The following is a 23,297-nucleotide window of genomic DNA, read 5'->3' as shown; positions in this document are numbered from 1 at the left end:
CTGGGGTTAGAACTGTGAGTATTAACTTATGGGCTCAGGGCAAGTTCAGAAAACTGCTTCAGTCTTAAAAGGACAGACAGCAGTGTTGCCCAGGAATGTCTCCCCAGGGTCACCAGTGACCTGGAGAGGAGATTGTAGTAGAAAACAGTCCTAGTCTGAGAGATCAGTTCTTCAGTGACAGCTGCTGGAAGAGGCAGGGGACTCTCCACTATCTGAATAGTACAGGGGAGGTTTAAACAGGTTTAAGGAATCTTAGCAGCACCTGAGTCGTGAATGGATCACAAACAGATCCACTGAGGTCTGTTGACATCCTGTTCTTGTCTCCCTAACAGGAGATTCTTTTCATTTTTTGGTGGGATAATATGTTAAAGGGGTAGGTTTTTGTTTTTAATCTTTATCTTTGAGAGAGAGACAGCGCGTGAGCAGGGGAGGGGCAGAGAGAGGGAGACACGGAATCGGAAGCAGGCTCCAGGCTCCGAGCGGTCAGCACAGAGCCCGACGCGGGGCTCGATCTCACGAACTGAGACCATGACCCGAGCTGAAATCGGACCCCCAACTGACTGAGCGCCCCTAAAGGGGTAGGTTTTTAAAGATAAGGTTAGCCCCCCAAGCAGTTCTCTCTGACTTGAGGTAAAGCTTTGGGGAGTCCTGTGGTTTCTTTGGCACCTCCAGTTCAAGGGCAGAACATCCTGAGTATCTGGACCTTCCACTAGAGGAGGAGCCCCTCTCCCCTGCTCATTTACTCATACACACAAGCCCTGTGGGAGAGCTGATCTTCAGTGCGTGCCAGGTACCAAATACTAAGAAACTAGGACAAAAGTTGTCACGGAAACCATTTTAATGCTAAGAAAACGTCCACCAAGTGCTGGAGAAGCTGTCGGGCCTGGCCCATACCCCACAGGACCTGGGCTCCCCCACCCAGGGTAGCTACTCAGTCACAGCCCCTGCCCCCACTTTGGTCGGGGTGAGAATGTTTCTTAGCCTTGTGTACTGTTTCCGGACACTTCCCTTTTGGGAAGCCAGTTTCCGTCCTAAGGTGGCATTTCTCCACATTGCAGCAAGAGTTCTGCTGCTCCCCTACTTGTGGAGCACTGTGTCAGGTCTCAAAGCTCTCCTCACAGTCTTGTTCCACTTTAACCAGTGATCCTGTGATGTGTAGGTATTGTTTGTTTCACCAGTGTGAGAATTGGGGCTCAGAGAGGTGAAGTACTTGGCCAAGGTCAAATAGCTTGTAAGTGAAAAGGTGGGATTTGAACCCAGGCAGTCTGGGTACAGAGCCCCTCTGTGCTTAAAATAGGAACCTAGTTAAAAGCAAGGACAGTTTGTTCTTTTTGTTGTTAAACATTCCCATTTATAAAGTTCCCTTTGGAAAGAAAGTAATAAATGTGCAGTTGCAAGGACAGCCTCTCAAAGCAACTTCCCTGCCTGATTTTGGTTTGGAAAGAGATGGGTTTGTGAGGTGGGGTGGAGAATTATCCAGAAAAGTCATGCCAGCATGACTGGCTGCTGCAGACAGGCCAAATGATTTCCATGAATGATTGGATCTTAACAAGTTACTGAATTCTGCAACTTCCTTTCTCCACTGGTGCTTTGCCTTCATAGAAGATCTGAGTGCAGACATGAAGGAAGAAAGCCATGGCTTGGATTGGGCCAGTGGTTTTGGGAAAAAAGGGGAGAGTGCAGAGTAAGAGCATGAGCATCATTTGCCTTTCTCTAACGTTCTGATTCTAAACTAGTAGGATCTCTCCTGGGAAGAGGGTCCCATAGGAGCACTGGCGGACTCTCAGACCTGGAAGCACAGAATAGGAAGTCTGAGAGGGAATTTCTCCAGCCGGTCTGCCAAAGAGAAATCTGCTCTTGTGAAGACACCACACATCCTGAGAAGTGGCAGCCAGTGCTACTAATGCTGTGCCCGAGAGCCCAGCTGGAGGCCCGGGCCATCTCGCAGCCCCTCGGAGCAGGGCCATTCAGCTCGGTAGTGTATTCATACCCTTCAGTTTGAATATGGTGATCCTGATAGTCACAAGTCCTGTAATGTCCTCCTTCCCATCCCCCTTCTTCCAGTGTATTGGTCATAGACCCTGGCAGGGTGGCACATAACCGATTCAGAGATCAAGGTCAGGTTTACATTCCTGTGGAAAGGTGACATAATCACTGAGCGTGAGCCCTTGGGTTTAAACTCGAGCTAAGGGCTGCAGGGGAACCAGGGTCCCTGCTTGGAATTAAAGCACCCTAACATCTGTCTTCACAAAGGCAGAAGTCAGTGTTCCCCCACCTCGGAGCAGTCTGCTGCCTAGTTCCTGTGCACGGTCTGGCTGGCAGCAGACATGCACTGTAGCACCAGTGGATTCTCCTGAATCCCTGCAGAATGGAACCTGTGAGCAAAGTCCTTAGGTCAGGGAAGTACCCCCTGTAAGAGCTCGCCACCTGTACCCCAAATCAACCAGGGCTCTTTGAGGTCCTGCGGCAGCAAGGTGACGAGATGTTAAGGGGCAGGTCCAGGCGGATGAAGGAGGCAACTGCCAGCCAGGGCTCTAGGCTTCCAGGCAGTTTCCACAACAGAAATCTCCCCTACTCCCCATTTCCTTGTCTTGTCTCCATTCTTTCCCACCTGATTTCCCGCCAGCCCACAAACCAAGAAGGGGGAAAAAAGCCACAGACAGCCTTGCAAAACTCGTCTGCCCTGCCCAGCTGGAGTCTATGGCTGCGTGTGGGGTCTCCACCTGGAGGATTATCTGGGTTCTACTTGCAGGCTGTGATGGGGATGGTGAGACCACTTCCTGGTCTCAGACCCCAGTGTTCCTTGAGCCTGTGCTAAGGTGGGGCTGGCTGCTGAATCCTGAAGGGCCTGCCCAGGGGCAGGCAGTCCTGGACCTGAGAGAAGTAGAGGGGCCACAGCAACTTGAGCTTCATGCTGAAGGCCCCTTTCTAGACTTTGGCATAAAGTCTTTTTTTCCCCTCAAGTTAGGGGGAGGGAACAGGCCCATCGTGAATGTCTGGAACCATGCTGAAGTCCTTACATTCAGGTTGGCCTCACCTGGCCAGTGCTTCAGTCCGCCATCCACCACAGTCCGGTCCAACAGCTGACTGGACTGGATTCTTTTTTGTGGAACTGGTAAGTCACCGAGGACGGCCGATCTTGAGCTTTTCCTCCCAACAGAGAGGTACTACCCCTGGTGAAAAGGACACCAGAGGACCCTCTTTTTACACAACAGAATGTCAGCACTGGCAGCATCCTTGTCCAGATGAAGAAACAGGCCCAGAGAGGGGAGGCGACCTCCCCAGGGTCTCAGGGACCTGAGAGCAGAGCCAGGGATTCTGGCTTCGTAGCCCTGAGTTAGAAAGCATTTGATCCTCCATGAAAACAAATACTAAGAATATCACCAAGTTACCACAGTCCGTGACGGGTGGGCCACATTGCCGGCCACTCGGCCCAAAAGGCTGTACGTTTTCTAACCGTAGTCTAAGTTGCTTTAAAAAACTGCAAAGTCAGAATGTTCCATTTGGAATGTAGTCCCGTTAGGTGGCAGGCTCCACTGCGTGTCCTAAAAGTAATTCACATTTATCGGCTGCATACAGGATGTTGTAGTGGGATGTTTTATAGAGCAGGTAAACGGAAGGGGTGGCAGCCTCGGGGAACACGTGGTGGTTCAGGGCCGTGTCCATCTCGTCCACATACTCCACCTGTAGGGCGATGTTCAGTGCCTGAGACAGGGCTGTGATCTGGATGTGGTCACACTCCATGGCCATGGGCTCCACTTCCTGCAAAAGCCAAGACGCAAAAACCCAGTTTAGGAGGGAGGACAAGGGAGAAACCCGGCCCTGGCTTTGGTGGCCCCGGGTCACAGCGTCTGTGCTGGGAGGTCATCTTAACGACAACTCATCAGGGAGGAGGTAACAGCCAGGAATCTGCTAGGACTGCGAGGCCTGAATCTAGATCTGGATTCTGGGGTCTAGGTGTGTGTGGGAAGAGCAGCCTATGCTGCCTTGAGGAATCGGGAAGGGGGCACAGGAACATTTAAGCTTGGCTTGTTCATGCACAGAACCAAAGAACGTCAGAGCAGAAGAGGACTGGCGTGAAGGGATTTAACAGAGGCCAGGCGAGTGAGTCCAGACGCTGAAGAGGCAACAGAGAGAGGCAGAGATGGTGGCAGGCTGGCGAGTGGGTCCCCCATGACTAGGGCAGGTGCCTGCCCCTCGGCTCCCGCTGATTGTTGCCACGCAAGAACAAGGCCCCGAGAGCCGGATCTTGGAGAGGACTCCCCTTCGTCCTGAAAACTGCCCAACGTTTAAATGTTGGCTACGCTTTCAGATAAATGCGTCGTAGGCCAAACACATCTTAGGACAAATGTGACTCTGGGGCTGCTACTCCGCGGTTCTGTAAACGGTCCAATCCGAGGCCCTCGCTTCTCAGATGGAGAACCTGAGGCCCAGGCAGGGACAGTACTGGCCCAGAGCCACACAGTTCAGGCAGCTCAGGTAGGGTCTGTTTCTGGCTTGCTCGTCTTGTTCTGCAGTTACAAATGCAGCCGTGACTTCAGGTCCCCTGCCTAGGGATGCTGGTGCTCAAGTCTCTTGAGGGCAGAGGGCCTTGCCCAGCACTTCCCTGCAGCCCACACGCGGACTTGTCTGTCCTCCCCAGTGTGTACAATCCCAGGAGGTGGGTGTTGCACAGCAGAGCCCGGGCCTGGGGACTGAGTCCCCAAAGCCTGAGACCCTGAGGACCTACGTGAGTGCAGAAGTCCTCGATGTCCGTCTCCTCATCGATGAAGTGTCGGAAGAAGTCTGCGCGGTTCTTGATGAAGGCCGAGGTGAGCAGGCGCAAAAACTGCACGATTCGGTCGGAGGTGCTCTGGTCATTGAACACCTTCAGCAGGCTGGACACCGAGCCGTCCTTCTCTACGAGTTCCACCACGCTGTAAAACTGCGCCACGGGCTATCAGGGGAGGCCCGGGCAAGCCCCGCCCTCCTCCGAGGGGCCCTGTCCCCAGGATCCTCCCCTCCGTGTGGATTTCTGTTCTTAAATCCTCAAGTTGAGGTACCAAACTAAATCGATCTGGGACCAAAGTAAGAAGGGTACTCTGCCATGAGCGCCTCAGCCCAGAGCCATGTCTGGGGAACAGCAGTTGGGGTCTCCTTCCATCACTGTGGTGGTTGGGGTTCTTATTTACAGATTCAGAACTGAATCCTCCAACCCCGCCCCCTCGCCCCCTTCACGAGGGGGTCAGGGGAGTAGGGTGGAGAGGGAGTGCGTGAAGGAGGCTGGGGGAAGTTTCCAGCTTGAGAGCTACCTCCCAAAGGAGGTACCTCCTCTCCAGGAGGGCAGGGCCCCGTCCCCCCCACATCCCCACAAGCAGGAAGCAAGTGCCGGTCCCTCCCCAGCTGGGAGGAGCCGGACGGGCAGAGCCACAGAGCCGTGGGCCGTGACGGGCTCCGGCCAATGCCGAGCTGTCTGCTCGGCCAGTGTGGGAGAACCTGGTCCCTCAGCTGTCCTGCCCAGGTTGACTCACAGCATTAAAGAAGTTTCGGAACTTGTGCTCTTCAAAACCGGCAGCCAGAAGGTCACTTGGGGTCTGCAGGACGCGCTCTTTGAACCTGAAGGGGGTGGGTTGGGGCTCACGCGGAACGCTTCTGGAGCACAGCTGTGCTGGTCAGTGCCTCCCGCTCTCACCCGCTGCCCCTCACACACCCGAGGAGGCGCGTGTCACTAATAGCTGAATGCCCACCTTTCACAGCACCTCCCTGTGGATCCCGCACGGACTTTGCTGTCCTCCCCAGTGTGTACGATCCCAGGAAAGGGGGTGTTACACCCATTTCACAGAATAGGAGATTGGGGTCATCACCGTCCACTCCCAGTCACGTTGAACTCTGTCCCTCCTTCCCGTCCCCGTGGTTCCCGCCGTATCCTTACCATCTGCGGCCTGGGCCACTCCCAGCCTTCCTGTGCTCCTGGTCCCCTCACAGGGACCTCTGGAGTCACCTAGCACAGCCCTCTCCCTCAGGACACGGCTCCTCAGCACAAATGTCTGGCGGGGTGGGCCCTGCCTAGCTCCCCAACCTCTCCTCCCTTTTCACTTTTCAGCCTCCCTCCCCCCACCCTCCCCAGCCACTCCCATTCGCATTTCACTCCGGTAGCACCGGTCCCCTCAGCCCGTGGCCTGTACCTACTCACAATAGCTAACTGTTCAATTTCCAAGATTTGGCAGCCAGTTACTAAACAGCCGTTATTTAAAAATCAAGGTGGGGGGGGCGCCTGGGTGGCTCAGTCGGTTGAGCGTCCGACTTCGGCTCAGGTCACGATCTCGCGGTGTGTGAGTTCGAGCCCCGCGTCGGGTTCTGTGCTGACTGCTCAGACCCCGGAGCCTGTTTCAGATTCTGTGTCTCCCTCTCTCTCTGCCCCTCCCCCACTTGCACTCTGTCTCTGTCTCAAAAATAAATAAACATTTAAAAAAAAAATAAAAAATAAATAAAAATCAAGGTGGGGCACTTGGGTGGCTTAGTCAATTGGGTGGCCGACTTCGGCTCAGGTCATGATCTCGTGGTCCATGAGTTGAAGCCATGCGTCAGGCTCTGCAGACAACTCAGGGCTTAGAGCCTGCTTTGGATTCTCTTTCTCTGCCCCATAGTCTCTCTCATTTGAATATATTTTAAAAAAATAAATCAAGGTATGTGGGGGTTGCCTGGGTGGCTTAGTCATTAAGCATTTGACTTTGGCTCAGGTCATGATCTCACGGTTCAGGAGTTCCAGTTGGGCTCGAGCCCCGCTTCTGTCTCTCTCTGCCCCTCGCTCACTTGTGCCCTCTCTCAAAGAAAAAAAAAAAAAATCAAGGTATGTAAACTTAACGATAAAATGAATTCTACTGAGACACACAGATAAATATCCAAACTCAGTTTCCTAACTATCTCTGCTTTTGAGGTACAACGTCTGTCGTGGACTGCACGACATATGCTGTAGCTTGTGTTTCTCCCCCCGCCCCCCCCCCCCCCCCATCGACCGACCCTATGACAGTAGCTTGAAAACTAGTCACAACAGGAGTATTTATACCACAAAATGGGCCTTCGTGCCCTGCGGCCGTTAAACCTTTGCCGGCACTGACAATCCTTCAGACCCGTCCAAAGGCCCTTGATCCCCCTCTCTGCTCCCACCGTGGGCCCCCAATGGCACAGCCCCCTTCTGAGACCAGTGCTGGTACTCGTGGGGGTGTGGTGAGGAGCCCAGCAGCTGCCACGCCCCCCAGACACAGTTTAGCAGCAGAGATGATGAGTGACAAGTCACTGGGCTGGAGGGAGGGTAGTGGCCCACACAAGGAGTGGGGGGAGGCTCTGGGGAACCGGCTGGCACCGGCCAAACTGCAGCCCTGAGAAGGGAGGCCAGACTCTAGCGGGACATGGGGGACCCGGGTCGGGGGGTGTCACGAGGGACTAATGGCATGAGGAGGTGGTTTAGGTCCCTCATTTTGGGAGAGGGGGTGGTGAGGAGAGAGGGATGGTGTGTGTGTGGAGCAGGGACATCTAGACCAGGAGGTGAAGGCCTGTGGCCAGGGCAGGCGTGAAGAACACCCTGCTGGCAGTTGCTCTTAGGCTTTGGGCCCCCTTCCCTCCCTGGGTTCCCTGAACCTCGGCCGCCTTCCCACATTCATTCTTCACCTTGACTGCTGAACACCCCCCACCCCCCGTACCAAGCACTGAGGAGCGGCACACGGGCCCAGCCAAGTGGGCAGACACCCCAGCCGGGGCTCCCACCCCTTGAGGTGAGTGTGGCAAGGAGGACAGCGTTGGGACGTGGAACACGGGCTCTCTAGGCTGTAAGGCAGCTTTCGTGTGACCTTGGGCAAGTCTTGTAACCTTCCTGAGGCTCCGTGTACTCGGCTGTAAAACGGGGTAACACGAACCTCATACATCCTACTGCCCCCTGGATACCCCCGCTGGAAGGCTCACAGATATTTTGGACCCTGCATCACCAGAACAGAGCTCCCCATCTTCCTTCGTCCCCTTTGCGGCAAGCGGCTTTCCCATCCTGGGAACGCTCGGGCCGAACACCCGGCAGCCCTCCTGGGCTCCCCTCAGCTCCGGCACCACAGCCACCAGCCACCCCCACGGGAATCTGGAACCCGACCAATTCCTTCCACCTGCTCACGAAGCCAGCGTCCTCTCCTCTCCCTGAGCACGCTCCTTGCTGCAGCCTCCCAGTCTGTCCTGCGGGTAGCAGGCCAGGCGAGCCTCTGCTCAAACCCTCAGCGGCTCCATCTCATTCAAGCTGAGACTCAAGGTCTCTATAGAGGCCCACGAGCCCCCCCACCCCTCACCTCCAACCCCTACTTAAAACCGCAACCCCCCAGCCCCAGACAACCGGGCCGCCTTCCCCTCCTAGTTTTTTTCCTACGACACTGAGCAGCACCCGGCACCTCACATGTTCTCTTTTCTGCTGGCCTGCCTGCTCCACAGGCAGGGAATTTTGTCTCTTCTCTGCTGCATCCCCAGGGCCTGCAACAGGGTCTCTGTGATGCCCTGCTGGGTGATGACTGCAGGGAGGGAAGAGGGTGCCCTGGAAGGAGTGTAGGGTGAAGGTAAACAGCATGCCGGGCTGGTACAGACACATAAGGGCCGGGCTTTGCCAGCATCACCGTGCTGGGTCCTCCCAACAACACCCTAAGTGTGCAAAATTATCCACCTTCCACAGATGGTGGAAACGGAGGCTCAGAGAGGCAGGGTAACTCGCCCAAAGTCACACAGGTAAGCAAGAGAGTGAGGTCTGGCCTCAGGGCCCCGGGCCTCGACATGGCACAACTCTGGGGGACACGGGTGGCGGGGGAAACCCCTGTACTGTACTGTCTCAACCCTCAGGGCTGCGGGGAGACGGCAAAGTGGGTCTGGCACCAGGGTCCACGGATCCAACCCAGGTGCTCTGTGACCTGTGTCTGCTCTGGTCCCGTATGCGTCGCAGAGTGGCCATCAGACTCTCAGGGCAGTGAGAGCTCCAAGGTCAAGAAGCAGGTCTCTTAGCTCCTTGCTGCTCAAAGTGTGGTCTGAGACCCAGCAGCGGCGGTGCCTCCGGGAGCTCAAGAGAAACAGAACCGCGGGCCCTGCCCCAGACTGGATCAGAACCACACCCGACAGGATCCAGGCGGGTTGAACAAATGGTGACGCTAGAAAAGCCCTGACTGAAGCCCAGACAAAGGCCTAGAGGGTCGCTCTGGGGGCAGCTGCTGGACAGAGGCCTTCCTCAGCAGCCCGTCAAGAACCAGGCCTGACGAGCTAGACGCTTGGTTACGCGCACCCAGAAACGGGCGGCCAAACGGGCAGAGCTCCTTCGCTTTCTCCTGGAATCTTCAGGAAGACAGCCGGCGCGACCCACCCAGGCGGACTCGGGCCAGAGGGCTGGCGGCACCCGTGAGCTCACTGGTTCCACCCCCGGCATTCGGGCTGCCCCCACCCCCGCCACGGCTGCCCACTCCCGGGTGAGGCGGGCTGTGCCCGCGAAAGCCGCCCCGCGGGGGTGGGGTGGGGTTCGGGGCCCAGCGCTCCCTCGAGGCCACTCACCTGAGGACGTCCCTGCTCTTCCCCAGCAGAGACTCCAGGTAGGAATAGCCCAAGGCCCGGTAGAAGCAGTTGCCGTCCCCCTTGGTCTTGCGGATCTCACTGAACCTCTTGCTGAGTTCCTGTGAGGCAGAGAAGGAAATGGGGACATCCGCAACACCGCTGACCCTCGCGTCACGTCCTGTGGGGACCCAGGCCCCCGTGTCCCCCGGTGCTCTCAGACCGGCCACCCCTTCCCGGTCTCCCGGCTTCATCACAGAGGTTAAACGATGCTGAGCACGTCCTTGTGGCGGGCGGGAGTCATGGCCCGCCTTCAGGCAGCCTACAGTCTGCGGGAGACAGACGGACGGACAGAACAGGGGAAGCACGGGGGCGTCTCAGAGCAGTGGCATCTACACCAGACTTCGGAAGTCTGGGAAGGCTTCCTGGAGGAGAAGTGGTGTGCGTGGCGGGGGCGGCACGGGTGAGCGGAGGCCTTGGGTGGGGTGTGACTGGAGGGCCAGGAGTCTGCAGAGCCGGTAGAAAAGGCCTCCGCAGACAGAACCAACCGTCCACCCAGTCCTTCCAACATTTCTCAAAAGCTGCGGCCTCCCCACGCCACCCACCTCCGGCTCTGCTCCTGACTGCCCATGAAATGGCCCGGAGTCCCCTTTGCTGCCTCGTGGGGCTATAGTCGGGGTTCTGACAGCAGGGCACGGACTTCACGGCACCGGGGAGTCCCTGCTCCCACCACAGCGACGAGGCGGCTTGGAGCTGACGGGGCCCATCCCAGGCAGGCCAGCAGGAAGACCATGCTCCGTGGGGAACCCCACCTCCTCTCCTGAGTGGGCGCCAGGGCCCATGGGTCTGTGCCACCCAGCCCCCGCCCCCGGGGGTGCTCCCCACAGCTGCAGGACAGAAGCAGAGTTCTGCCGCCCCCCAGAGACGGACGGCGCCCAGGCTCCCCCTACTGCCCTGGTTCTGTGAGCTGTCCCTGCATCCTTCCAGCAAACTCCCCATTTGCGTAGCCCAGCTGGAGTGGCCCTTCCCCGCCGAGAGATGCCCTAACGCCGTGGTTATGGATGCGGCTGGCGAGAGAGACCAGGCTGCCTGGTCCGAACGCAGCTCGTCCACGCACTAGCTGCGGGACTGTGGACCTGTCATCTCATCTCTGGGCCTCGGTTTCCTCAGCCGTCAAACGTGGATGCCACAAGTACTGACCCTGCAATATCGTAACGAGGTCTCGGTGAGTACGTAAAGCACTTAGGACAGCACCTAGCTTTAAAATAAATCACGGTCTATGTTTCTTTGGGTGTTTGTTTTGGCAACTAAAAGATTTCTCATTAAGGCAAATGCCCAACATCGAAATATTCTGGGAGCCCTTTAATTTGCCTGGAGCCCAGCCCCAGTGCTCAGCCTTTCTGCCTTCAAAGTGGCACCTTCACCTCTGGTCCCAGCTCCAGCCCCTTTGATCCAAGATCCTCTCCTCCTGAACCTCTGCCTCACCTGGATTTTCCTCTGGTAAATCCTGTTTTCAGGATGATCCCGAAGAATTGACAGAATGTCACATTTTTCTGATATTAGGTCGAAAGATGTTTCACTCTGAAAGAAAAAGCAGCAAAGCTGTGACCATTTCAAAGCAACTGATGGACTTCCACCAAGGAGGAAGCCTCCGAACTGCTAGTCACGTGACCTAGTGAACGTTACCTTCCCACAAAAGGCACGCGTGAGGACGCTCCCAGCATCCTGGATGCCCTGTTCCCTGGACAAGGGAGTCGGGGTCCGCCCCATCCAATAACTTCCGGCTGGGTTCATTTTAGAGCATCGCCCCTCAAACCTAGTAAGCCTTCATGCTGGAGCATGAGGTGTCCCCTCGTCTCCTGTCCTTCCTGCCTCATTCATTCGTTCTTTTGTTTGCCAACAATTCCTGACCGTCCAGCTCGCCCCGAGCGCTGTGCGACAAGCCAGAAACAAGTGAGAACCTCCGGCAGAGGCGCCACCTACCGGTCACAGTCCACACTGCAGCTCGGAAGGAGTCGGTCCGCTCCAACCCAGAGGCGGGGCTCTGCCGGGAAGAAATCTGCAGGGTAAGGGCAGGAGACCTCTCCGTTTCAATAGCCAACTCCCTGGCAGCCTCCTCCCTGCCTCATGCTGTTCCTGCCCAGACAAGTGGGAGACGCACCCCTGCCTCCAGCCCACCCCCGGAACGGCTCTGATCTCAGCACGAAAATAACGGAAGAGGAACTGGTGTTAAAGCCATGTGTTGTTGAATTTAAGGTAAGCGGCCCCGGTACCTGCACTCAAACAACCCAAGGAGACAAGTTACGCCACACCACGCAGGTGAAAGGTTGGGGTTACTGGGGATTTCTGGGAATGGAAATCCAGTTTCCCATCAATTTGCTGCCGTCATTTTCGACAGAGTCGTCACCACTTTGACTTTACGCCTCCAACCGCGTGGCCCTTTCCCGGGCAGCCTCTCTGTCTCCCCACGGACTCGACAGTGACCTCAGCTCCGCACCACAGGGCTCACAGAGGAGCCTTGAGGTCACAAGCCCCTTTCCACCTGGAAAGGCGGCTGGGTTTCTGATGATTAGATTTCTCCAAAGGTCACTACCGGAAGCAGGGAGCTGGGTCACGACATCATACGATGAGGTGGAAGGGACTCGCAGGGCTACCCGTCTCCACACTGGACGGACTCAAGCTTCTGTCTCACAGTGAGCTTCTTTGGCTCTGATTCCTGTACCCAGCAGCCAGGACAGAGAAGCGCTTTGGCTGGTTCGGGACATTTCTCGGGGCCCGGATGCTCCCTGCCATCCAGGTCTCCGAAGCCACATAGGCCTCCCTTGGTGTAGAACATCTACCTGATTCCCCAGGGCCCCTCACAGGGCCTGGAACAGGGCAGGGGATGAGAGGTTTGTTAAACGAATAAAAGCCACCTCCTCCATGAAATCTCCCTGGCTGCCCCACCCCATCCAAGTCCGGCTTGGGCTCTCCCTTGAGCTCACACTATATTCCTTCTCTCCCTTTCTGGTGACCCCAAACATGCCTTCTCCTGGATTTGGGGCAGGGGGGGGGGGGAGTCAGGCCAACCGGAGAAAAACCTAAGAGTGGAGAAGGAGGATTGTGTTGTCCCAAGAAGAACAGGAGAAAAAGGGTTTCTAAAGGAGGGAACAGGCCCTGCAAATGCCTGGGTGGGGGTGGGAGGAAGAGATTCTGAGTTTTCCTTCTGGAAGCTTCCATTCCATATCCATCCTTCTTTGCAAAATTAACTTAGCTTCGGGCTCCTTCCTCACGTCGGCTCTGACATGACAGGGGCAGGGAAACCATCGGAAGTCCAATAACCATTTGGGGGCAGATGCTGCGGGGTTGCTTTTCCATCGGTCACCACCCATTTCCTCCCTACTTAACAGGGTTCCTGTTTTACTCCAGGCAGAGTGGTAGAAAATGACTTTCAGTTTTAGATAAAAGGAACCAAGCTCACAGGTCCTACCCCTTCCTCTTCCTTCCTGCCTTCAGTGCAGATGCAGTGTCCGTATTACAGCAGCCATCCTGTGGCCGTAAGGCTGAAAGCCAATACACAGAGAATGGTTTGATGTTCTGCTGCTATGCTAAGCCCAAGATGTAGGAAAGGAGAGGCGCCATGATCGTATACCCACTACGTGCCATGGTCTGGGACAGAGCCTTACATATCCCCGTTAGCACATTTAACCCCCGAGAACAATTACCCTACCCGCTCTACTGACAAGGTCAGGTCCCTCGTGCCAGGAAGGGATTTAATGCAGATCTGACCGAGACCCATGGAAGCTCTACCAAGCCAAAACTGCTGGGCAGCCAGAGCTCCTGAGGGATCAAGGCTGCTAGACTGTGGCCCCAGCTGGGCAGACAGCATAGCTCTCTACCAGCTCACGGTCTAGCAGTATCCCCCAAGCCGAGGACACTCGTCACGGGGGGAACAAGAGACGGTTTACAGGTGTTGTCCGCACATGGGGTTAAAAGACATTGAGGCATCTGGAGGGAAAGTTATTCTCTATTCAATTCCCTTCCAGCCTAATCACGCCAAGGAGAAAGTTGGCTTCTAGTATACCTTTAATGCCTTTAATGCTCTACTAGCCTCTTTTGACCAGCGAGCAGGGAGCCTAAACGTGTTCCATTTTCTTTTTCTTTTTAAGTAAGCTGGATGCCCAGTGTGGGGCTCGAGCTCACGACCTGGAGATCAAGAGTCACAACTCTGCCAGCTGAGCCAGGCAGATGCCCCCAAGTATTCCATTTTTATTTGTAATCCTTTTTAGTTGTAACACAAGCCAGCTTTGGGGGCACCTGGCTGGCCCAGTCCATAGAGCTGTGACTCTTGATGTCTGGGTCATGAATTCAAGTCCTGCGTTGGGCACAGAGCTTACTTAAGAAACAAGCCAGCTTTGTTAACTTCCTTGGCGTATCTTTAAAAGTTGACGTGATTTGATCTATTCTAAATCACGGAAGATTTCTGTTACTGACATGACAACAGTTGCTGGCGAGCAGTTGATTTTGCGCTCCTACTGTGCCCTAATGGAACAAATACCCACGGGACCCCGTAAGTTTCAGAATAGGAAGTCCACCTTTGCTGCCTGGGGGGAAAAGTAAGGTGGCACCCAGGTATGTTTAAACACAGCAGGTGCCCCGACTCTGCAGCACCCTCTCGCCCACAGTCTTATTTTACTCCCGAGTCCCATTAACCACCTCACTAACAAAAGTCCGGTTCTGGGTGGCTCAGTCAGTTAAGTGTCTGACTTTGGATTTTAGCTCAGGTCATGATGTCACGGTTCGTGGGATCAAGCACCACACTGGGCTCTGCACTGACCGTGGGGAGCCTGATCGGGATTCTCCCTTTCCCTCAAAGATAAACATTAAAAAAAAATAATAAAGTTGGCATTTGGGGCAAATTTACGTAAGCTACTTAATTTAAAGGGAAACTGTCAAATAGCACTTTGGGGGGGGGGGGTTGCTCTCGGCACTGAGAGCCAAGCTCATCACACTTGGGGTTAGAGAGACCCGCGGTCAACACTGGCTTCCCCTTCATTCCCGTTGCCAAGCCCCATCTTCTATGGGTGGTCCCTGTGGTATGTCGGTCAATAGGTACCCATCTTTTTATGGCAGTAAAATATACCCAACATAAAATATACCCCCATAGCCACTTTTAAGTGTACAGTTGGTGGCATTAAGTATGTTCACGCTGTTGTGCGACCATCTCCACCATCCCTTTCCAGAACCTTCTCTCTATCCCCACCTGAAACTCTACCCATTAAACACCAACTCCTCATTCCCTGCACCCCACGCCCCCATCCCAGTCCCTGCACCCACCATTCTGTTCTTGGTCTCTGAATTTGCCCATCCTAGGGACCTCATGTAAGTGGAATGTATTCGTTTTCTTCAAACCATGGAGTTGTTTTCTGTTTGCATGCGTTTTATTTTGTTTTATTTTTTAATTTACATCCAAGTTAGTTAGCTATAGTGCGACGATTTCAAGAGTAGATCTAGTGATTCATCCCCAATGTATAACACTCAGTGCTCATCCCGACAAGTGTCCTCCTTAGTGCCCCTTCCCCATTTAGCCCATCCCCCCCCCCACCCCTCCAGCAACCCTGTTTGTTTTCTGTATTTAAGGGTCTGTTTTGTCTTCCTTCCTGTTTTTACATTATTTTATGTTTGCATGTGTTTTAAACGTGTATACATATTATTCTACAGATATCGTGGCCTTTTTATTTTTCTTCACTCAGTGCTATTTAAGATTTAGCCCTCCTGACAAATGGTTGGTTGCCCAGTGGTCTTCCTCTTTCTACCAGGGGTGATGTAGCCTCGGGTTAGCTCCAGCGCCCCCTAGTGGCCACAGGTGTATTTATTGGGCTACGGGGCGGGGGAGGGGTGGGCAAGAGGGTTTCTACCTTGGAGCCTTCAAGTCCCAGCCTGGCAGGCATCCAGAAGGCCCAAGTCAGCTGAAGTCACCTCCCCACCAGCATGGCCCTGGTCACAGCTCTGGGGAAAAACTAGTCTCAAACTCCAGGGAGAACCCAGGCACAGCCTCAATTTACTGGCCCATAAATCAGGTAGAATGCTCTGGGTTTGACACTGGCTAACTCTCACTGATGCTTTTTTTTTTTTTTTATTTTATTTTAATCGTGGCTGAAAACTTCCAGGATGTTACAGAAAAAAGGACAGGCCACGCCTGACAATGTCCCGTCAGACCTAATCAGGCCCCCTGCTACGGTTTTAGCCCTTAACTGCTGGTTTGCAAATAGATGGTAAATAAGTCAGGCGGTTGGCAACTCTGTTCGGAAATGGCGTGTAGCAGGTTAAGTCGAGGCATATATTTCAAAGGGAGAAAAGGACATTTCTCCCATCACTGGCTCTTACCCAGCAGCCCTGGGAACCAGCCCCGCTAGCATGTGAGTTTGGCATTCAAACCAGGTCTGAGTCCACACTGGGAGCCTGGACACGGACTCCCTGGCCTGGTGTTCACCTGTAGCCTCAGAACCCAGGTGGAAATTAAATCACCTACCCGGGTGAGCAGATCCCGCCTCGAGTCTACACCCCCTCCAAACTCAGGGAAAGGCAGATTCCCCATTTTCCTCTGGTCTTCTCTCCAAAGCCTCTCTATAGACTGAAAACCCGGCCACGTAGCCCCAAGAGTTGCCTCCACCAGCCTCAAACCAGCCCTCCACCTATACCCCAATCCACGCATCCAGCCACTTTGGTTCGAAGCCCTGAAAGCTTCTGGAGAAGATGCCTTCCAGCGGGGATGGGGAGGTCTGATCCCACAGCTCTGCACCCCTGCCCGTGGGGACCCCACGTGCCCAGCGCTGTTCGAGGATCTCCAGGTACCCCCGGGAGATGATGGGATGGGCTGACATGGGCTGCAGGACAGGGAGGGGCGGAGCCGAATGGAGGGGCTCTGGCAGCTCTGTCCAACCAGCCCTAAAGGCTCGTCTCATGACATGACGTGTGACCCCAAGCAAGACCCCTGCCCTCCCATGAGCTCTCAGTAGGCTCCTCCTAGAATAGGTGCAGCTCAGGGTCTGAATCCAGACTCCCTGGGCTTTCAGGAGAAACGAAACAGTAGGAGAATAAAACCCCAAAAGATCACGGTCCTTGGTCACTTTGGTTCACGAGTGTGTGGACCCCAAGTGCTTGGAACAGCCGCTGGTGCCCAGCAGGTGCTCAGTGACAGCTTGGGGAATGAATGAAGCCACCTCTGCTGGGCATTCACTATGGCAGGTGCTGTGGATTATCTCATTTAAGCCTCACAATATCTGTTTTACAAACAGCAACGGAGGCACAGAGAGGTCAAGCCATTTGCCTGAGGTCCCACAGTGCAGCGATCTCAGGTAGGGACTTGGACGCAGCTCACCCAGCACATCAAAAGTATTCAACAGACCCGGCTGCCTTTCTGCACCTTCTCACCCTCCACGAACAGAAGCTACTTGGCCCTGACACGTGCCCTCTTGTCACATCCCGCCAGCTCCTCAACTGTCAGGCCTCGGGCTCACGCCTCTATCACCACCGCCCCATCAACGTACCCTTTAGAGCATCTGTGGACACCCCCTAGCCCAGGCTCTGAGGTGCCAGGAGGGCTCTCACAGGCCGACCCTGGGCCCCGGCGGCCAAGGCCGGCCCTCAGCCAGCCGGACCTCCCTCCACGGCTGCTGCACCAGCAAGGCTGACCGTGGGCTGACTCAGTCTCGTTAACCAGGCCCAGCACCCCAGAAGCCCCAACTCACCGCGTGGCCTGACCTCAAGCCACCAGCTCCTTCACAGTAGAGGCCAGAGCCTCCAGGGCCACCTGCCAACAGGGCTCAGAACCTGGCCCACCCCCGCTCTCCTCCCAGAAGGTCCCCGTTGCTTGCAGAGGCACCCCGAGGGCTCCAGGCCTGGTCTTGACTGCCTGGGGCCGGGATCTCCACCGTGGCTGCTGCCGGAGCTGGAAGGAACGCCCTTTGAACTGTCTACATTAGGGTATGACGTATAATACGTGAACGTACAGAATGATCAATTTTTTAATGGGTGAGTGATCAAAATGTTTGGAGGCCAAAGATTTAGGAAAGACCTAGTGCCCTGAACTGGTTTCCTGTCACCGCTGTGACAAGCTAGCACAACCTCAGTGACTTAGAAACCACAAAGATTTAGGGATGCCTGGGTGGCTCAGTCGGTTGGGCGTCCGACTTCAGCTCAGGTCACGATCTCGCGGTCCGTGAGTTTGAGCCCCGCGTCGGGCTCTGGGCTGATGGCTCAGAGCCTGGAGCCTGCTTCCGATTCTGTGTCTCCCTCTCTCTCTGCCCCTCCCCTGTTCATGCTCTGTCTCTCTCAGTCTCAAAAATAAATAAACTTAAAAAAACAACAACACAGATTTATTATCTTGCATTTCTGAAGGCTCTGGGGGAAAAGCCATCTCCTTACCTTTTCTCCTTTCTAGAAGCTACCTGCGTTCCTTGGCTTCGTGATCCCCTCCTTCCACTGTCACGACTCCTCACTCTGGCCCTCCCGCTTCCCTCACGTCGCTCTCCCCACCCACCCCCGCCTTATAAGGACCCTTGTGATTACATCATTGGACCCACCTGGGTGATACAGGGCACTGGCCCATCTCAATACCCGTAACCTCATCACACCTGTGATGCCCTTGTTGCCACGTGAAGGAGCCCGTCCCCAGGTTCTGGAGATTTGGTGTGGACATCTTCAGGGGGCTGCTGCTCAGCCCAGCACCCGCATGCCCCTTCTCGGCTGTTCAGCTAAGGAAACGGGGAAGGCCCTGCATCCGGGCTCCCGCCCCTCTTGGCTCACAGCTGTTGGCTCACCTCGCAGAGACCCCGAACTCAGACCCCAGCCACCCCTCATTTGACACCGGCCCTCATACAACATCGCGTAAAGGACCCTCAGATCTTCATCTCTGGCCCTGACCTCTCCCTGAAGCTCCGGCTTCAAACGGCCACCAGCCACCAGGATGTTTGGCCGGCATCCCCCGATGACCGAGCCCTAAGAGTTCTCTCGCTCCACACCTGCCTCCCCGCCAGGGGGCTCCAGCTCCCCAAAAGGCCCCTCCATCCGGCCAGAGCTCATGCCAAACCCAGGACCCCTCTTTTCCCCATCGGCTCTGCCTCTGGGTCCCATCTGAGCTGCCACTGTCCGCCCCGTTGACCTCCTAGCTTCTGCTCCGGCCCCCCTTCCCCACCATCCTCCGCAGCAGCCAGCGCAGGCCGCTTAACATGAAATCCGGCCGAGGGCACAGCTTCCCTCCCTCAATTCCCTCCAGGGGCTTCCCTCACTTCGGAAGAGACTCAACCCTCCGCCGACCACCTCCCGGGTCCTACAACATCGGCCTCACTGACCTTATTCTCCCAGGTGGTCTCATCCGGCCTGGCTTCCTCCAACCCCGTATCCTTTGCGTGGACAGAGACGTCATCCAAGTCAACCACCTTTTTCCTTGTCAGAAATACGCTACGGTTCTCGCTCCCTCTCCCACCGGCAGAATAAAACCCAGATCCCGCAGCATAGCCTGTGAAGCCTTTCTCAGTACATTCTGACTCGACCTGCATGTCTAGACTCCTCTCTCTTCCCTCCTCTCAGCTCCCTGCATCCACACAGACCTTTCCCAGAATATTCCATTCTTAGCCAAGTTTCCAGGCCTTTAAGCAAGCTGTCCCACCCGGCCTGGAATGTACTCTTCCACAAATCCTTCCTGAACACTCCTGTATATGCTTCAAAACCCCATGCAAAAGACCCCCTTGTGAAGCCTTCCCTGATATCCCCTGCACCCTCTGAGTGTACCAGCTTCCTGCCGTGCTCCCAAAGCCCTCGGTCAGGCTTCTTAGGCCATGACCAGTAGCTCAGGAATTGCTTGTGTCCAGCTCTGTCTTGACCAACAGGCAGTGAGTTCCTACGAGAGGTCAGGCCCCTAATCTGACTCACCTCTGTCCATCACGGGGCCTGACTAGGGTGCCTGCCGGGGGCTTATTTGACAAATAAAAGAACAAAGCATCGAAGGGCCCTGTTCGCCTCGGACCCTCACTCATTTATTCACCAAATGTTAAATGCATTTTGAGTGAGCCCCCTCTACCTACAGCCCCTGCCAGCGGCAGCCCCAGGCCCGGACTTCATCCGGGCCCCTGCCTTCCTAAGGGGCCCTGGGACCCTTCCTCAAGCTTAGCCCAGTGACTTTGAAACGGGAGAGGGAAGAAGACGCTTTATTTCCCAAGGGCATTCCTCTGCTCCCCACACATCCAGCACCATTCACACCACGTGGAAACATCACCACCACACAGCCCACATAGCACGGTGCATGGCTAACAGTAGGTGCTCAATAAATGCTGGGTAAGCAAAAGAGAACAGACCCTGCGCAGCCCTCTCCCACCCCGTGATTCCCAGGCAGGCATCCTATTCGGTGCGTTAACCACTTCACCCCTCTCCGAGGCACCCAAGCCCTCCCCATCACGGGGTGAAGGGTTGGTGCTTTTTGACCCCATTGCCCTCCTACTTCCGGTCTTGGGAATCCGGTCAGGGGGAAAGTGGAGTCAGGGGCCTCCCCGTGTAGCACAAGGCCCAAAAGTTCAGGGCCCAGCCCCCACCCTCCCGGCCCTCTCAGCTTCCCAATGGCGGCCAGAAGGCATGCCAGCCTCCAGCTCCAGGGTGGCGTTTTAAACCCATCATTACCCCAGCCCCTGCCACTCCCTAGTGGGCGATACAGAAGCATCTGGCCCCTTCCTGGCGCAGGCGGGCCAGGGCAACCCCTGGGCACCGGGTAGAAGCAGGAAGTGGATGCTTCTAGATGCCCCAGAGGCCCTCCACCACGCCCAGCAGCAGGCTGGTTTGTCAGGACAGCCCCGCCTTAGGTGACCTGGCTGCCCACGCCAGACGCAGAATGTGCCAGGCCATGACCAGGCTTTGACCCGTGTCCCGGCCCAGCAGCATCCTGAAGGGGTGACCATTTCCCTGCGCAGACATGGGAGGGAGGGAAGGAGGCCAAGAAGAACCAGACATCTGTGTACGTCCACTTCCAGGACTCTTGTCACAGAAACAGACAGAGCTAGTTAGCTGGGGCAAGCTCTCCACACGAGGCGACTGGCAGGGTCCTCGGGGCAGCCCATTGTACAGATGTGCAAAACAGTGCTGGGCGCGGGGGTGGGGGGAGTGGTGGAAAGACCAGTCAAAGCCTCCTGGCTTTCCAAGGGGTGGAGGTGGCATCTGAACTCAGGGCTGTGTGACCCCAAGCCACCTAAGAGCCCTTACGCTCTACAGGCTCCCTGGAGCAGGGGCCCCAAGACGGAAGGGGTTTCCGGGAATCACACACCTAGTCTCCCTTGCAGACTGCCTGACCCCTCACCGCCCCCACCCGCGACCGGGAAGGTGGACTAATGTAACACAAAGAGCACTGGACTGGGAGTCAAGAGGCTTGGGTTCAAGTCGCAGGTCTTCGACGATCAGTCCCAGCCCCCCTTCCTTCTCTGGGCCTCAGTCTCCCCACCTACCCAAGTTCCAGGTTTGGCCTGGCTCAGAGTGCCTCTGGGGCCATTTCTGCTCCAACAGTACTCTGCATCGGGGGTTCCTCCAGTCTTTCCTTTGCCTGGACCCCTGATTCACGTGCCTCACACCTTGAGGCAACCTCTCCATGTGGGTCCTAACTGCAAACACCACCTGTTGATCCGTGGGATGCGGAGGATGTCCAGCGACCCGCTGCTCCGGCAGCACCTAGGTCACGCGTGGGGCTTGGAGGGGGAGGTCTCCGATGGCAGAGACCTTGGGTGAGGGGGGCCGTGAGCTGCCCACCGAGGGGCTACTTAACAAAGGGGGCGACCCTTAGCCCTGGAGCCTCCCAGTTCCTGGCTCCCGTGGAGGACGCCAACTTTGCGCCCTCAGGCCGCACCCGCGGGGACACCGGGGACGTGAGAGCCGGGGACTGGGGGCCCTTGAGGCCGGGCTGGGTCCCCTTCCCGGGGCACCCACGGGGGACGGCGAGGCCCTTGCCGGGCCCTGCAAGGCCTTTCCAAGAAAGACGGGGGCCCCCAACATCCATCCCGACTCACTATTCCCAGAGGTCCGAACACTGCGGGACCCGCGCTGGGGGCCGAATCTGGCGCTGGTCCCCGGTCCCGCGAGCGCACCTGCGCCCGGGCGGCGAGCCTGCCTACCGCGCCCCGCTTCCCCTCCCCCACTCCCCCCCCCCCCCCCCCCGGCCCCCGCCACGATCACTGACCATAGCGACCGGAGCCGTCGGGACAGGTCCCGCCCCAGCGAGGAGCGATCCGGTGCGGGAGGGCGCCGCAGGAACCACTGGCGGGCTCCGCCAGTAGGTCGAGGCGGGGGCCTCGAGGGCGTGGGGGCGAACGGAGAATACACCCGACCGCTCCGCAAACCACAGGTTAGACCTTCACTGTGTCCCAGCAAGACACACGCTCCGTTATTGACGTCTGAGACGGGCAATCAGAAGTCGGAGCACAGGACGTCACAGAAAGTGGGTGGGACTTCACTCGCCTTCCGCCTATGCTTTAAGGCCCCTTTGACAGGGAACCGCCCCCTTTTAAAGACAGCGAAGGCTTTTAACTAGCAAAGGAGTTTGCCCAACCCAGAAAGACAGGTTTTAGTTTGTAAAGGCTGAAGGGCTTTTGACCAAAACTGCAAATTGACGTCTTCTGAAAGATTAGTTGGCTCTCATTAATTCCCTAAACAAGGCCACCTAAGTATAGTTTGCTCAAGATCAGAGGACAGGTGCTAAGGGAACACGTGCCCAATAACATTAAGTTACCTGCCTGCCCTTGTGTAGCTTCTAAATAATATTTTACCCACTCCCAACTCATGAATCAGTAGGTTACCAGGCACTCAATTAATGGTTGTTGAATGAATGAATTTCTAGGATCGTCGATTCTGTGCCTCTGAAATTGCATGGCTCTGCCTGTATGGCATAGACGTGAATCAGGTTTGGTGACTCAGCCTGTATACAAGCTCGTTATTACTGAACATCAAACACAGGAATATGTCTCATTCAAACATTCATTCACCAGCCCTCCACCCCTAGAGGAGATGCTGTGGGTGGGGGAGGGAGGGTTTCCGGGGAAGGGGGGTCCAGTGTATTGCATGTGCCCATTTTACAGGTGTTAATATTTCCAAGAGTGTATTAAGCCATCCCCATTCCCACGCTCACTCTCCTGCCCCAGGCACCAGGCTCGGCTATTGGATAAACATCTGTGTCTTACAAGTGCGTATCATTTAGTAGGTGGGGAATTTGGGGTTTAATCATGGCTCAAGGAGCAATAACAGCAGAGGCTAATTTTTATTGAGCACTTACTGTATACTGGGCACTGTCCTCAACTCAACCCATATTATCCTACTTAATTTCCTCACAACTAGTGTATGGGGAAAGATCCTATTACTGTCATCTCTACGATCCCTGTTTTCCACATGAGGAAACTGAGGCACGGGGACAGTAAGGTACTTGCCCCAAACCACTCAGCACACAGTGGGATTCAGTCCCAGGCAGCCTGACTCTGGAGCCGGTTTTGAATTCATTCTGCTGAGGAACGATGCATGTGGTGGTGGGGATGTGTACTCCCACACCCCTATTTGCTTTTGGTCTTTGTTTTTTATGGCCAAGGGAGTCGGAGAGGTAATAGAAGTGCCCAGTACCGCTCAGCTACAAAGTGGCCCAGCAAGACTGGATTCCCCAGACTTTCGACTCCTCATCCAGTGCTCCCTCCAAGCTCTGTCAGGCTTCACTCAGGGCAGGAATCACCGAGCCAGGTGTGCTTCCACGGGGAGCAGGTGAG

The 23,297-nt window shown here is 55.8% G+C and overlaps 1 protein-coding gene and 1 long non-coding RNA gene across 3 annotated transcripts; one reads left to right on the top strand and one right to left on the bottom strand.

Moving 5' to 3' along the window:
- Positions 1-495: 495 nt before the first annotated feature.
- OTUB2 (OTU deubiquitinase, ubiquitin aldehyde binding 2) lies at positions 496-21,943 on the bottom strand. Of its 2 annotated transcripts, none has more exons than XM_042990455.1 (6): positions 21,731-21,943; positions 11,023-11,118; positions 9,541-9,659; positions 5,511-5,595; positions 4,730-4,924; positions 496-3,762 (listed from the first exon to the last, which is right to left on the bottom strand). In XM_042990455.1, the coding sequence occupies exons 1-6, from the start codon at positions 21,731-21,733 to the stop codon at positions 3,520-3,522; spliced, it is 741 nt and encodes a 246-aa protein (XP_042846389.1). In that variant the 5' UTR covers positions 21,734-21,943; the 3' UTR covers positions 496-3,519. The 2 variants fall into 2 exon arrangements, with proteins under 2 accessions (XP_042846389.1, XP_042846388.1); XM_042990454.1 differs by lacking the exon at positions 21,731-21,943 and adding an exon at positions 11,224-11,422.
- LOC107180864 lies at positions 11,443-17,742 on the top strand. Its single transcript, XR_001511610.2, has 3 exons — positions 11,443-11,793; positions 16,139-16,367; positions 16,815-17,742. It is a non-coding gene; the product is annotated as an uncharacterized LOC107180864 (long non-coding RNA).
- Positions 21,944-23,297: the final 1,354 nt, after the last annotated feature.

This window comes from Panthera tigris, chromosome B3 (genome assembly GCF_018350195.1).
Source record: "Panthera tigris isolate Pti1 chromosome B3, P.tigris_Pti1_mat1.1, whole genome shotgun sequence".
In the NCBI taxonomy this organism is placed as follows: Eukaryota; Metazoa; Chordata; class Mammalia; order Carnivora; family Felidae; genus Panthera; species Panthera tigris.
This window is presented reverse-complemented; position numbering and strand designations above follow the sequence as displayed.

Excerpts from the sequence above, each read along its gene's own strand:
- OTUB2 (XM_042990454.1), bottom strand. The coding sequence starts at position 11,331 with ATGAACCCAGCCGGAAGTTATTGGATGGGGCGGACCCCGACTCCCTTG. Across the intron at positions 11,119-11,223 it reads CGCGTGCCTTTTGTGGGAAG|AGTGAAACATCTTTCGACCT; the intron begins GTAACGTTCACT and ends TTTTTCTTTCAG. Across the intron at positions 4,925-5,510 it reads TCCGAAACTTCTTTAATGCT|TTTTACAGCGTGGTGGAACT; the intron begins GTGAGTCAACCT and ends CCCGTGGCGCAG.